The 15,887-nt window shown below is 41.0% G+C and overlaps 1 protein-coding gene across 7 annotated transcripts in view; it reads right to left on the bottom strand.

Moving 5' to 3' along the window:
* LOC6046401 overlaps positions 1-15,887 on the bottom strand; it is a 213,409-nt gene that overhangs the window by 53,327 nt on the left and 144,195 nt on the right. For all 7 annotated transcript variants that reach the window (XR_005276524.1, XR_005276525.1, XR_005276527.1 and 4 more), the window contains one exon: positions 9,757-9,914. Coding sequence is in view for 2 of the 7 variants with exons in the window: in XM_038248400.1 (XP_038104328.1) it covers positions 9,757-9,914 (158 nt within the window). In the remaining 5 variants the exon portion in view is untranslated. The remainder of the gene's footprint in view (positions 1-9,756; positions 9,915-15,887) is intronic.

Genomic DNA, 15,887 nt, shown 5'->3' with positions numbered 1-15,887 from the left:
CGGGCGATTTCCCGAGTGGGTTTATAGACCCACACATTGGCGACCGTGACGGAGTTGAAATTTTATTTTCAACTTCAAAGAACCGTCGGGAAATCGCCTGCCGACGTGTTTCTTGTGCAGATTTGTTTGTTTGGTGCTGTTGATTTGTGAAAAAAATTTTTTTGTTTTTATGGAGGAAGGATTGGAGTGGAACAAAGGCGCGAGCTTGTTCGTTTGGTGGTAAAGTGAAACTGAGTTTGACAGAATGGAATTTGGTTGAATCGCGTTGGGCACGGAGGTCAGATGGGCCTGCCGTGGAAAATAGCCTGGAAGGCCGCGATCAGTGGAACATTTTGTCGCGTTGGGCACGGTGGGTCAGATTGGCCCGCCGTGGTAAATAGCCTGGAAGGCCGCGATTGTTCAAGAAAAAATGAATCGCGATGGGCACGGAGGTCAGATGGGCCTGCCGTGGAAAATAGCCTGGAAGGCCGCGATTGGTGGAACATTTTGTCGCGTTGGGCACGGTGGGTCAGATTGGCCCGCCGTGGTAAATAGCCTGGAAGGCCGCGATTGTTCCAAGAAAAAAATGAATCGCGATGGGCACGGAGGTCAGATGGGCCTGCCGTGGAAAATAGCCTGGAAGGCCGCGATCAGTGGAACATTTTGTCGCGTTGGGCACGGTGGGTCAGATTGGCTCGCCGTGGTAAATAGCCTGGAAGGCCGCGATTGTTCCAAGAAAAAAGAATCGCGATGGGCACGGAGGTCAGATGGGCCTGCCGTGGAAAATAGCCTGGAAGGCCGCGATCAGTGGAACATTTTGTCGCGTTGGGCACGGTGGGTCAGATTGGCCCGCCGTGGTAAATAGCCTGGAAGGCCGCGATTGTTCCAAGAAAAAAATGAATCGCGATGGGCACGGAGGTCAGATGGGCCTGCCGTGGAAAATAGCCTGGAAGGCCGCGATCAGTGGAACATTTTGTCGCGTTGGGCACGGTGGGTCAGATTGGCCCGCCGTGGTAAATAGCCTGGAAGGCCGCGATTGTTCCAAGAAAAAAAGAATCGCGATAGGCACGGAGGTCAGATGGGCCTGCCGTGGAAAATAGCCTGGAAGGCCGCGATTGGTGGAACATTTTGTCGCGTTGGGCACGGTGGGTCAGATTGGCTCACCGTGGTAAATAGCCTGGAAGGCCGCGATTGTTCCAAGAAAAAAAGAATCGCGATGGGCACGGAGGTCAGATGGGCCTGCCGTGGAAAATAGCCTGGAAGGCCGCGATTGGTGGAACATTTTGTCGCGTTGGGCACGGTGGGTCAGATTGGCCCGCCGTGGTAAATAGCCTGGAAGGCCGCGATTGTTCCAAGAAAAAAAGAATCGCGATGGGCACGGAGGTCAGATGGGCCTGCCGTGGAAAATAGCCTGGAAGGCCGCGATTAGTGGAACATTTTGTCGCGTTGGGCACGGTGGGTCAGATTGGCTCACCGTGGTAAATAGCCTGGAAGGCCGCGATTGTTCCAAGAAAAAAAGAATCGCGATGGGCACGGAGGTCAGATGGGCCTGCCGTGGAAAATAGCCTGGAAGGCCGCGATTGGTGGAACATTTTGTCGCGTTGGGCACGGTGGGTCAGATTGGCCCGCCGTGGTAAATAGCCTGGAAGGCCGCGATTGTTCCAAGAAAAAAAAGAATCGCGATGGGCACGGAGGTCAGATGGGCCTGCCGTGGAAAAGAGCCTGGAAGGCCGCGTTTAGTGGAACATTTTGTCGCGTTGGGCACGGTGGGTCAGATTGGCCCGCCGTGGTAAATAGCCTGGAAGGCCGCGATTAGTGAAACATTTTGTCGCGTTGGGCACGGTGGGTCAGATTGGCTCGCCGTGGTAAATAGCCTGGAAGGCCGCGATTGGTGGAACATTTTGTCGCGTTGGACACGGTGGGTCAGATTGGCTCGCCGTGGTAAATAGCCTGGAAGGCCGCGATTGTTCCAACAAAAAAAAAATGAATCGCGATGGGCATGGAGGTCAGATGGGCCTACCGTGGAAAATAGCCTGGAAGAGATGCAAGAAATATTGACAAGTTGTAAGGATTTTAGGAATTTCTGTATGTAGTGCTGTGTTTGCCAGAATGTAGGTCAATAAAGAGAGTGGAAAATAAGACTTGAATCATTTGGTAGTGTAATTTAAGCAAATCCATACCTTAATTACGATAAAGTAGGTTATATGCCAGAATGGTTTACAGAAACCAAGATAGAAAAAGAGAGAAAGAGAGATAGATAGAAAGAGAGATAGATAGAAAGAGAGATAGATAGAAAGAGAGATAGATAGAAAGAGAGATAGATAGAAAGAGAGATAGATAGAAAGAGAGATAGATAGAAAGAGAGATAGATAGAAAAAGAGATGGATAGAAAAAGAGATGGATAGAAAAAGAGATAGATAGAAAGAGATAGTTAGAAAGAGATAGATAGATAGATAGATAGATAGAAAGAGAGATAGATAGAAAGAGAGATAGATAGAAAGAGAGATAGATAGAAAGAGAGATAGATAGAAAGAGAGATAGATAGAAAGAGAGATAGATAGAAAGAGAGAGAGAGAGAGAGAGAGAGAGAGAGAGAGAGAGAGAGAGAGAGAGAGAGAGAGAGAGAGAGAGAGAGACAGAGAGAGAGACAGAGATAGAAAGATATATAGAGAGAAAATAGAAAATCACGAAAATTACAATCCTTAATTAGAAAACCAAAATTAGCTAATTTCAAATGGTGATTTAGTCAAAGCTGAGATGGACTAACAGTGGGCTAAGCCATGAATATCAGTTTTGTTGAATGCGTTAAGTGATATGCTTGTTAGAAATTCTAACGTATCCTTCTTTTGATCAATGTTGGCAATGGATCCGAAGGTTACTGAGGATTTGGTTTTTGGTTTTAATGGAAACTTTTGCAGATTGCATAGGAATGCCGCTCTGTAGTCGTGGCATTTATTTCATGGTTCAATTGTTTCAACAATATTTTTTATGGAGAAGAGGAGATGTGTGGAGTGATACACCCAATTGCGATGTATGTGAGCGCACTCCATTGGATCGGGTCGAATAGGCCCCTCGTACGCTGGGCTTGACGCAGCCATGCACTGACAGCGCATGGACGCAGCCACACGAACGGTGCGGTGACAGCTGACAAAGCAGGTCCAGCTCCCGGGCTCTTTACTAGTGTGACGCTCGGTCGGATCGGATGTGAGGCCGCACCGATTCTCCCGGCGGGCGATTTCCCGAGTGGGTTTATAGACCCACACAATGTCCAACACCAGAGCAATTTAATCAACACGGAAATGCGTTTCGTTTCAAAATCGTAAAAAATATTGCTAAAACTTGCAAAAAACTCTCTTTTCTTCACAACTTGTAAAGATTTTCCACTTTTTGATTTTAAGCAAAAATGGGTGAAATCAAGCAGAACAATTAAGGGGAACTATACCCTTTCTCAGCCTATTTCTGTTATCAGTACTGTGATAGTGAATTACAGCTTAAATAAAGTATTTAAGACTGTTCTAAAGTTATAAATAGCTCAAATAAAAGTGAGTAAGCAACTCATCATTGTTGAAACATCTGAAAATGTTGATTGATAGCGGAAAACGGCAAAAGTGATGAGAATTGGTCGAACGGCTTAGTGTGATTAAAATGGGTATATTTCCCCTAAATGTGAAAAAGACGACGTGTACACAAACAGCCTTTCCTGCTCAGTTGATGTTTACAGATGTTAGATCTTCGTTTATACTTCGGCATTGGTCTCTATACATTGTTTTGCTTGAAATGCAACATAATTACCATAATCAACAGAAGTTAACCACCTTAACTCTCAGTAACGATTGGTTCGATTTCAAGATTGAAAAATGAAACTTAGTGAAAACAATGTTTAAAAATTTGAAAATATGAAAAAATATTCTACAATATTGAAAAACATTTTTTCTTCAGAGCGCCAAAATCCAGAGAATAATGCTACCAACTCACACCACCATAACAAATGAGTTCATTTGTTAATTGAAACAATGAATATCCAACAAGTGTCATACATCGACATCTGACCACTCCTTGTTCACCAAGCTGTGGTGGCCGAGGCAGTTAAGTCATTGGGATAGTATGCCAAAGATCTCTGGTTCATTCCGTTGTCGATACTTCTTTTGGTTTTTGTTTTGACGGATGAACTTTTTTTTGAAAATGAACCTCGAGAGAATAATACTCTCGCCTATCTCGCGCTATGTTCTCTGTGCCCGTAAATCGTACCACTATTCTCTCGTCTCGAAGAGATTAATCTCGGACTAGCGCTCCCAAGTAACATTTTAGGCTTTTTCAAAGCTGTTAAATCCGCTATAAAACCTATCAGCCAAAACCAGCATTAACACTAAGTCATAACAGCCTCCACAGAACACCGATTAACCTCTGTTAAAACCCAAAAGGACCTCCGCAAAAAGTTGTCACGGCCTATTTATAAAACCTACATAGGAGTTCAAGGCTTTACAACTGAACAACATCCTCAAAGCCTTGATAAAAACTTTGTTAAAACCTAGTCAAGAGTAAAGGAAAAATGACATTTCATACGTCTTCAAACGTCGTATGCCAAATAGGTTTTATTTTGGCAAAAAAAGTCTTTGTCTTGCCAATTGATAAAATGGAAATGGTTTGCAACAATTGCGATGATAAATAATGTATATAATGAAGATAATCAAAATAAATTGTAAGCTTATTTTTCGCAATTGGTGGCTCAAATTCAGCTGCGATTGAAATTGTATTGAAAAGATAGAGCCAAAAAAAATCAACTCGCTTCATAAAAAATCAGTATTTTTAATCATAGTTTTTAATGTTTAAAAATAAAAATTGCAAAATTATTTGAAAAAAAAAATGTTCAAATTATTTTAAAACATCTATCGCTATATTAATTATATCAGAAATTCAGCATAAATTAGTGATTTCGTCAAATTTAAATCAAATTTCTCAGTTCTCTATTTTTTTAACCAAGATGGCGGTCAATCACATTCAATCAGAACACGCGTTCAGCTCCATATTTAGGCACTGCCAATTGGCCGCGTCAAAAGCTTTTTCAGGAGCTTGTGGTTTAAATTAAGCTTTCTGCACTTGACAGCTAGAACACCCTTGGTTTTAAAGAAGCATGCGATAAAACCGTTTGGCATGACATTGCCATTGGGTTTTCAAGACTCTCTTAAAACTTTCATAAAACCTTATTGAAAGCCATTCAGCTTTTATTGTCACTTGGTTTTATGCCCGAGGCATAAAACCCTGTTAGAACCTATTAATAAGCTCTTGCTTATTGATTGCAGTGAATGTCCAAATAAAACTATTAAGCAATCAAGATGCTACCATAAAACCTTAATAAAACTATGTTACTTAGGCTGCCCAGTTTTGGGTGTAGCTAAAAACGAGAATAATAAGGTAACACTGAGAAAAAATATTTTTCGCAAAATGTAATGCAAATCTAAGAGACTGTATCTCAAAATTGTAGTAGATTTTTCAGCCCTTCAAACATATATTTTCCTTGATCCACATTCCTTCATGAAGTATTTTGAAATTACATAAAAAATTTAAGGTTAGGTTTGGCTTTCGGTCTGTTTGGGGAATCAAAACACTTGTATGTTCTCTTTATCCGACGTTTCGACCCGTTTTGGGTCGAACATACAAGTGTTTTGATTCCCCAAACAGACCGAAAGCCAAACCTAACCTAAAAATTTATTGATACGGTCGAATAAACAACAGGATTACATAAAAAGTTTTTTTTTTTAGAAACGACCGTACCCATTTTGGGAATTTATTTCCAGCGGTAAATTAAAAAAAAGTCGGGATATTTTCGTGTAGTGGGGTGCTTCAGGAAGAGTTGAAAGTATTCCTGGTACTTAACCGCTCTCAAGTCTTGCTTGAACGAGTCTATGACTGCCAAACGAGTGATTCGGTTTCGTGTGACAGGAAGGTCAGCAATTCGAACAGAACGCTCTTGTTGAGTTGACCCTTTTCGTGGAAGTAGAATGCATCCGACAGCAGCTGGGCACGATTCTCTCGGGGCATGCAGGAGATGTTCGATTGAAGTGCCCGGGCGAGCAGCTTCCAGTTTTGCTCGTCGTAGTTGATCCGGTATAGTCCGAAGTGACGCTTGCTGAGTAGGATCCACTGGTTGGAGGTTGCGTTTGTTGGGATTACTGTGCTTGGCTCTGCGAGCCAATGTATAGGTCCGACCTCGTCAAAGTTGGCATCGGACTCTTGGGCGTAGTTGTACGGAATGATCCAAGTTTGGTTCGGATCTCGCAATCTGCCGAGTTTGTACATTTTCCAAAGAAAGTACCCTTCAGCGGATATATCCCTGAGTTTGTGTAATGTTTATAGTGTTATCGTTGTATCGTCGTTCAACGGTTAGCTCCGGAACTCTGTTGTTCATCATCCAAGAGTTCATGATTTTCTCGATGCTGATATTCTTTGGGAGTAGCTCGGATCTTGCGGTAACCTGCTCCAGCTCCATGTACAGATTCCTCGGAACTACCGTAGCTAGCTGGTGATTCTTCAAGAAGCTTCCAACAAACTTTTGCCAGCTGAAATTTCCAACAATCTGTCGGATCATATTCAGCACGCTGGCACTCCGCTCAAATATCCTAGGTTTGTAGCTGCGTTTGATTTGTTCCGGAGTCCTACAGCCAATGTTGGTAATCCTGTCGAGATGCCAAAACATCCTAGTCCCTCACAGGGATGCTGTTAACAATACTTCTCCATATAGCTAATCGTTCAATGTTGTTTACGAAAACACTTTCTCGCAACTCTCCGAGGAAGCAAAACATTTCCAGCGAAACGTAACCGGTTAACTCTGCACTTCCAGCTAATTAGAATCAGTTTAACGCACAACCACTCCAACTTATCTCATTAATTGGTGGGAAATCCCACCCCGATTCCCACCCCAACAAAACAGTTCCGCAGATCGACTTGCACTATCAGTTTCATTCAGCACCTCCAACACAATGGTGAACAGTAGCGCGATCGCGATCGTACTGGTAGCGGCGATCATCGCCGCCGCTAACGGTAACAAGTTCCGACTGCCCCGGAACGTACTTCCGTCGCATTACGATGTTCGGCTTAGGACAGAAGTGCACCAAGGTGCAGAGGATCTTCGAGGGACGGTTGGGATCGCGGTGAACGTGGTGGAACCGACTGGGAAGATCGTGCTGCATTCGCTAGGGATTGTGGTACGGAACGTGAGTTTGAGCGATTTGGACGGGAATGATCTTGGGGTTTTACGGGTGAATCGTGATGAAAGCCACCAGCAGTTGGTCCTCACGAGGGACGATATTCTTGAAATTGGAAGCTACCTCATTCGGATCGAGTTCGTAGCGGGTAACTGTGTCGGATGTGTTGTCAAGCAGTACGAGGAAGTGGGAGGAGTAGAGAGAAACTTTCTGACAACGCAGTTTGAACCGACGTACGCAAGGTCGGCTTTCCCTTGCTTCGATGAACCGGGGATGAAGGCCACTTTCTCGTTGGAGGTTGTCCACCACAAATCGCGATCGGTGGATTCGAATATGCCGCTGATTGGTACGGCGAAGCCGTTGGAGGGGGACTTCGTAGTGTCCCAGTTTGAACGGACTCCAAAGATGTCCACGTATCTGCTGGCATTCACCGTTACAGAGGGTTACAGTTCGTCCGGAAGCGGGAATCACACCACGAAAGCTAGAGGATCAGAACTAAGCAAGACGCTGTATCTGCTGGAAGTTGCAACAGAGATTCTGGGAGCTCTGGACCAGCACACGGGACTACCATACCAGGACTACATGCCCAAGCTGACCCACCTGGAAGTTCCAATACCGTCCAACTGGTGGCGAGCAAAGGAGAACTGGGGTCTTGTGGTGTACTGCGAGGACAGTCTGCTACACGATCCCACGAAAAATGATCTTGACCATCAGATGATCACCCTGCAGACAATCAGCCACGAGATGGCGCACATGTGGTTCGGTAACCTGGTGACCCACGAGTGGTGGGACTACGTCTGGCTCAAGGAAGGGTTCGCAACGCTGTACACGTACTACGCGCTGCATCTCGCGCGGCCTTCTGAACACTGGATGGAGTGGTTCAATCTGGAAGCGATTCCCAAGGGAATGAAGCAACGATATCATGGACCCGATGCGATAACGCGCGAGTGCAAGACACCTTGGGACATTCGGGATAACTACCGCCCGGCGATATTCGAGCGGGCTGCCAGCGTGCTGAACATGTTTCGCCAGATTGTGGGAGATTCCAGCTGGCAGCAGGTTATGCGGAACTTCCTGAAGAACCACCAACTGGATGCGGTTGTTCCGAACGATCTTTATCAAGAGTTGGAGAAGGTTACCAAAGGATCCAACCTACTCCCGAGAAACACATCAATCGAGCAAATCATGAACACCATGAACATGAACACAGCAAACTCTGGGTTGCCAGTGTTGAAAGTAGAACGTAACTACAATGATAGTACCATAACCGTAACACAACACTTGCTGAACCGAGGCAAGTCACAACAGTGGATCATTCCGTACAACTACGCGCAAGAGTCCGACGCAAACTTTGACGAGGTCGGATCTATTCATTGGCTCGCAGAGCCAAGCATGGTGATCCCAACAAATGCAACCTCTTACCAGTGGATCTTATTCAGCAAGCGTCACTTCGGACTATACCGGATCAACTACGACGAGCGTAACTGGAAGCTGCTCGCGCAGGCACTTCGATCAAACATCTCCAGTATACCTCGAGAGAATCGTGCCCAGCTGCTTGCGGATGCACTGCACTTCTACCATCAAGATCAACTCGACAAGAGCGTTCTGTTTGACTTGCTGACCTTCCTGCCGAACGAAACGGAATCGCTCGTGTGGTATGCTGCCCTACCGGTTATCAACTCGTTCAAGCAAGATTTAAGAACGTTCAAGTATCAGGACAACTTCAAGGTCACTACTCAAAGGTAGACCCAACAGTTCTTCCATCAATACAGTCTATCCATTTTTCTTCCAGACCTTCCTGAACCACCTCACCTCACGCTTCTACGCCAACATTCAGCAAACTCCGCCCACATCCCTGTACGACGAAGCCGTCCGCAAAGCGGTCACCTTCCTGGCCTGCCAGGCCGGCAATCCGGACTGTCTCGCCATCTCCTACAACACCTTCCAAGAACGTTTCCTCGCGAACAGTACCGACCTTCCGCCGGACGATACGGTCACCGTGTTCTGCTTCGGAGCACAGCAAGCTAGCGCTGCGGAGTTCCAGTGGTTGCTGGGACAGCAACGAAGGTCCACGAATGACGAGCGTCGCCAGAGTCAGCTGATGCGGTCTCTGCTGTGCACAAAGCAACCGGCGAGACTTCGGACCGTGATCGAGCGGATCAACCAGGAGCGAGGATATTACGCCGAGCTCGGTGAGGGATTGAAAACGGAACTTGATGAGGAGCAGTTCTGGATGTTGGTAGAGCTGCTGCGGGATGCTAGCTTCACCGATCGGCTTAGTGTTAGAGTTATTTGGCGGATAATGGGTACGATGATCAACAGGAAGCTTTCCCGGGAGGCAGAGAAGGCGAAGGATGAGTTGATGGAAAAGTTTCGAAGTAATCCCCAGGAGGATAGGTCAAGGTATTGGTTTGTGACTTCTGGAAGGAGCAGGATGATCCCAACAAATCAATGAAAATTGAACAGTGTGTAATGAAATCAAATTTGTATAACCCTTATGAAGACATATACCTGAAATCGAAACGTCATAATAAAGTAAACAATCATAAAAAAGCTAACAATTCCGTATACTCACTTCCCAGACAGCACCAGCGACAGGCTGTCCACCTTGGTGACCTTCTCCTGGGCGTAGATCTCCTGGTACTTGAGCGACCGCACCAGCTTCATGCAGTTGAGCACCTTTTTGAACTGGTGCCGCGATACGCGCAGCGGCTTGAACAGTGCGATGTAGACCTGACGAAAGAAAGAGAGAATAGAGAGGACAAATGTTTAGAATTATATTACTAGCTACGATGTTGTTATTTGCAAGGAATGTTAACAGACAAGCTGTGATTTTTGCAGAAAGATTGTCTTTCGTGAGAACATGAAGCTGTTTCGAGGAAATTGCGATGATGTTGAATTTGTAATAATTCTGGACACGACGAAAGCGATCCAGTTACATTGATTTGTGAAGAGGATTTTTTTGGATCACTGAAAATATTCCCGGTGATGGCTTTCCTGTATATGATTTTTTTTTCATTTGAGAGAGTCCACTTTACTTTCAATCCGAATTAACTATTTCTCAATCCTCATTTTCTGTTCTTCTTTCGTTCTTCCTACTATCCTACTTTCCCACCATGGGTATCATCAACGCATCCGCATTGACTTACTACCTTTAAAATATTCTTCTTGTCTTTCTTCATACTTTTCTTTGTTATTTTCACACTTACTACTAGTATTTGTCAGCTCGATTTGCTCTCCATCCGCATTGACTTTTTCTCATCTATTATTTTCCATTTTATTAGTCGTTAGAATCAAAGCCGGGGATTGGGGAGGGAGCATGGAGGCAGTGTACAGCATGCAGTAATGGCGGAGAACAACGTCCCAAGGGAAAAATAGTTTGGTAAGTGAACAATTCTTAAGGATTACCTAATTACTAGGGTTAGTGAAATTTCACGATTTCGCGGACAGCGTGAAATCCGCGAAATTTTGCTTTTTCCGCGAAATCCCGTGAAATTTTATGTTTGTGAAGATTTGTAACGATATTTCTTAAAATAATTTATCAAACTCAAATATGAATGAAAATAATCTTATGAATAACTGTAGGATTAAGCAAATGAAAACCCTGCACACTAAAAAAATTGGGATATTACATTCGACGTAATCTTTGATAAAACCTATTAATTAATCATGTAAACGTATTTTCGATGTATAATTGGGTTTATTTTGACGTAAATCGATGAAATTCCCATTGGTATTTTATTGTATCGCCCAAAACCTAAAATTACATCAAATGTAATCTAATTTTACGCCTTATCTAATGCACATAACTGGAGCGTTAAATTTGATGTAATGTTACATCAAATAAAACCCGATATCACGCACCTTTATCGCTGCACGTCTGTCAGAATAAAGAAACGTCAAAACGTCAACCACGTTTTACGTCGCTGAGAAAATAATTTTTGTCCAGGTTCTCTTAATTTTTTCATCTTACTGATCGTAACCTGCTACAATTTTCTATAAAAAGGAATCAAAAATATTTGTAAGAGGTGAGTTTAATCTTCTTGAAGCGATGTGAAACAGATCACTCATATTTTTTTTTGTCATTTTCCGTTTCGTTTTTGTTTAGGTAGCGGACATCTTTGAACGTGAGGCAAAATACGGTTCTGGCTTCTTCTTTCTGAAAAAGTTTGAGAAGAGATGTTCCCGGAGTGAACCGAAACGGCAATCTTCAGCGGGATGGCAAACATGGTGCAAATGGCGTGCCGAAAAATTGGTAGTGGAATAACAAAGGCTGTGCGGGTACTGGAGCGGTTTCGGTGAAAAACGTAGAAAAGTTACAAAGAAGACAAGTTTGGAATATTATGTGATAAATTATGATGTGATGCAATAAAAACGTATTGATTTAATAATATATAAACACGTTTTATGTTGTCCAATAAGAATGGCATAATTCCAATAGGAAAATTTCTACCAAAAATTACGATTAACAGTCTGGACCCGAAGCCTGATTTTTCTGTTACATTCTTATTGGAATTCCATATAAACTGTAACGGGAACTGCAGGCACCGGGTCCTGACTATTAATGTAATATTACACTACCATCGACATTTATTGAGTCGTGTAACATTACGTTTAATATGACCCAGCTTTGCGTCTAATTTGATGCTCCAGTTATGTGCATCTAATTTGACCGAAAATTACACGTTTTTTTCGTAGTGTGTGGTTCAATTACTAATACAGGGTTAGTGATTTCTGACGATTTCGTTGATAGCGTGAAATTCGTGAAATTTATCAATTTCTTCAAATCATTTTTTTAAATAACAACATAATAAATATATCATCCATAAAGACTGATTAAGTAAATTTTATTAGTTTTCAATTGAAAAGCATGATATGTACCATTTGAAGAATTGTTCAGTTCCTTTTAGAAACTTACTAAATTTAGTAATATCTTCATTCGCTGCAATAAAAATTTTACTGCTATTTTATTTGAAACAAAAAAAATGAAATAAATAAAAACGAAGAGTATTTCTTTAAAACTTTTAAAAACATTTCAGGTTTTTTCCTGTTAAGTCCTGTTTAATTTTAACGATATTTGCTTATTTGGGTGGATGATTCCCGTGAAAGATAAAAAAAATACTAGTTTTATGTTTTCTGTTCTCATTTTCAATAAAAATTTTGACTTCGTTACAGATAACAATATTTTTGCCTTTTGATTTTAAGTTTTTTTAAGTGATGTGAAAATTAAAAAAAATATTTTTCATGTGCTAAACTGCTGTTCTACGCATAATTGTCCTATGTCATTTTTGGACGATTCTGAATTTTTTCATTTTTAAGCTTAATTTTACGAATATTTTCAGAAAAAAAACACATAAAATCTAATACTTTGTTCAGAAAATCATTGAAAACAACACCAAGTCTGTTTATCCCATCGTTGAACTTCTACGCATAAGTGTCCCACCAAATATTTTCTATCGCGAAATCATGAGTTTTAAGAAGCATTTCGTCGCCATCGTGCTAACTTGTCGTACGTGCATTTTGGGCCAAATTGTGTTAAGAACGCCATTTTGTGCAGCTCCCAATGCCTCACCTTTTGACCTTCACAGATCCCCAAAATTCGATTTTAATCCTGAGATATTCAACAAAAACCGAAAAAACTCCGTGCATTTTTGTCACTTTACATATGAAAGTAGTTTCAATCTTGTCGTGCTATCTTGTCACTCCATGAAAATTGATGTAAGTGCGACAAAAGGCCAAAGGGATTTCAGGCCAGGAAAGTCAGGATGCGTTTGTCGCACGTACAAGCTAGACTACCGTGAAGATTTGTAATTATAACTCGGGACTCCAGCAACCAACTTCAACCAAACTTTGGGACAATGCACAGAATGTTTGTTATTGTTTACATTGCGTGCTCTCGTTTTTGAATATTCAAGGTCAAACATTAAAACGCGTTTTCTCGGAACGTCAAAATGGCGGGTGCGACAAGATAGCACGACGACGTCGATTTCATCTTGTGTACCTGTTTAGCTGTAAGAGGATTACAAATAAGGGTGATAAAATGTTAACCGGGGTGAATAGTGACATATAGGGCGAAAAGGGACCCACGGACAATTATGCGTAGAAACACAGAAAATGAGTATATGTTCAGTAAATGAGAATACGCATGTCCTAAATTTTGTTTCAAAAAATATATAGAGCTCATCCCTAAAACAAGTTGAAACTTTTTTGAAAATTTGGAGGATTTTTTTGTCAGGTTCAAATTTAGTGTAGTTTTTTTAGTGTAGAAGAATAACATATGATTAAGCATAAAAAGTAGTTTCAGTGATTTAAACATAAGATTTTCAGAGTTATTTTAACTTTTTTCACGTTCCGCGAAATTTGCGTGAAATTTGGTCTTTTAAAATTGAGGTCCCCGTGAAATTTGCAATTTTCGAGCGTGAAAAATCACTAAGCCTACTAATTACTACATCTATTGACCCCTGAGCAATTCTCTACAAAACCGGCCGATTTCGACCATTTTTATTTTTTGTATTTTTTGATTTGGCTCAAACTTTGTGGGGGCCTTCCCTATGACCAAAAAAGCCATTTTGCATCATTAGTTTGTCCATATAAATTTCCATACAAATTTGGCTGTTCGTACAAAATGGTACGTAATATTCGAAAATCTGTAACTTTTGAAGGAATTTTTCATCAATTTGGTGTCTTCGGCAAAGTTGTAGGTATTGTTATGACTATTTAGAAAAATAGGTACACGGAAAAATTTCCCGATTTTTTATTAACTTTTTTCACAAAATTCAAATTCCCAAAATACGTATTTTTGATTTTCGAGATTTTTGATATGTTTTGACAAAATCCGCAACTTTTGAGCTATAGAGAAACATGGTCAAAATCTGCCGCCGAGTTATGATTTTTGAAAAACTGGTGATTTTTGAAAAATCGAAATTTCACACATAATTTTTTGACCTCATTTAATGCAAAATTGAATTTGCAATCGAAAAGTACTTACAGATTTTTTGATAAAGGGCTCCGTTTTCAAGATATAGCCACCGAAAGTTTGATTTTAGCGAAATATTTGCAGTTTTCAATTTTAAAAATAGTGACCATGAGTGACCATTTCTAAAAATATTTTTGAAAGTTCAGAAAATTTGCTATAAAATTGTCTAAGAGACATTGAAGATTGGACCTCTGGTTGCTGAGATACAGCGGCAGAAAAAGAAACACGAAAATTGAAGTTTTAAGTCTCACCAAACAGCCCACCATTTTCTAATGACGATATCTCAGCATTAATGGTCCGATTTTCAATGTTAATACATGAAACATTCGTGAAATTTTCCGATCTTTTCGAAAAAATATTTTGAAAAATTAAATCAAGACTAACATTTTAAAGGGCCAAACTTTGAATATTATGCCCATTAAAAATGTTAGTCTTGATTTAAAATATTCAAAATATTTTTTTCGAAAAGATCGGAAAATTTCACGAATGTTTCATGTATTAACATTGAAAATCGGACCATTAATTGCTGAGATATCGTCATTAGAAAATGGTGGGCTGATTGGGTGAGACTTAGAAAACTTCAATTTTCGTGTTTCTTTTTCTTTAAGCCGCTGTATCTCAGCAACCAGAGGTCCAATCTTCAATGTCTCTTAGACAACTTTATAGCAAATTTTCTGAACTTTTCAAAAAAATATTTTTAGAAATGGTCACTCATGGTCACTATTTTTAAAAATCGAAAAACTGCAAATATTTCGCTGAAATCAAACTTTCGGTGGCTATATCTTGAAAACGGAGCCCTTTATCAAAAAATCTGTAAAGTACTTTTCGATTGCAAATTCAATTTGCATAAAAAAATGAGGTCATGTATGAAATTTCGATTTTTTCCAAAAATCACCAGTTTTTCAAAAAATCATAACTCGGCGCCAGATTTTTTGACCATGTTTCTCTATAGCTCAGAAGTTGCGGATTTTTGTCCCCTAAAACATATAAAAAAATCTCGAAAATCAAAAAATACGTATTTTGGGAATTTGAGATTTTGTGAAAAAAAAGTTAATAAAAAAATCGGGAAATTTTTTTTTCCGTGTACCTATTTTTTTCTAAATAGTCCTTAACAATACCTACAACTTTGCCGAAGACACCAAATTGATCAAAAAACTCCTTCAAAAGTTACAGATTTTCGAATATTTACGTACCATTTTTGTATGAACAGCTGCCAAATTTGTATGGAAATTTATATGGACAAACTAATGATGCAAAATGGCTTCTTTGGTCATAGGGAAGGCCCCCACAAAGTTTGAGCCAAATCAAAAAATACAAATAAAATCCATTTCCGGTTTTGGTAGAGAATTGCTCCTCTGTCAGTTTCCAGCTGTCTGTGCGCACCCTTTTAGGCCCCCAACAGGGCCCTATTTTTAAGCTTTGTCAGACATTTTTCGGATAGGAGGTTACTGTCGGAAGGAGATTCTCTTCTCCTGAGGACATCGTGAGTGATTTTACTTGTTCACGTGCAACCATCCCCATTGGTCTTTCATCTACGTAAGGAAAAAACGTTAAATTTTTTGTAAAAGCTGGTTGTGAATTAATGAAACTATTTATTTGAGGCGAAATTACTTCAGTGATTGATGCCTTCCGCACAAGACCAATTGCAAAAGCTTCCTGTTTGTATTTTATTGCGCTTGAATGCATGCAAAAACACAACTATGAAAAACAATTGTTGAGATGTTTCCAAA

This window comes from Culex quinquefasciatus, chromosome 1, assembly GCF_015732765.1.
Source record: "Culex quinquefasciatus strain JHB chromosome 1, VPISU_Cqui_1.0_pri_paternal, whole genome shotgun sequence".
Taxonomy (NCBI): domain Eukaryota; kingdom Metazoa; phylum Arthropoda; class Insecta; order Diptera; family Culicidae; genus Culex; species Culex quinquefasciatus.
Note: the sequence above shows the minus strand (reverse complement) of the source record. Positions and strands in the feature narration are given on the sequence as shown.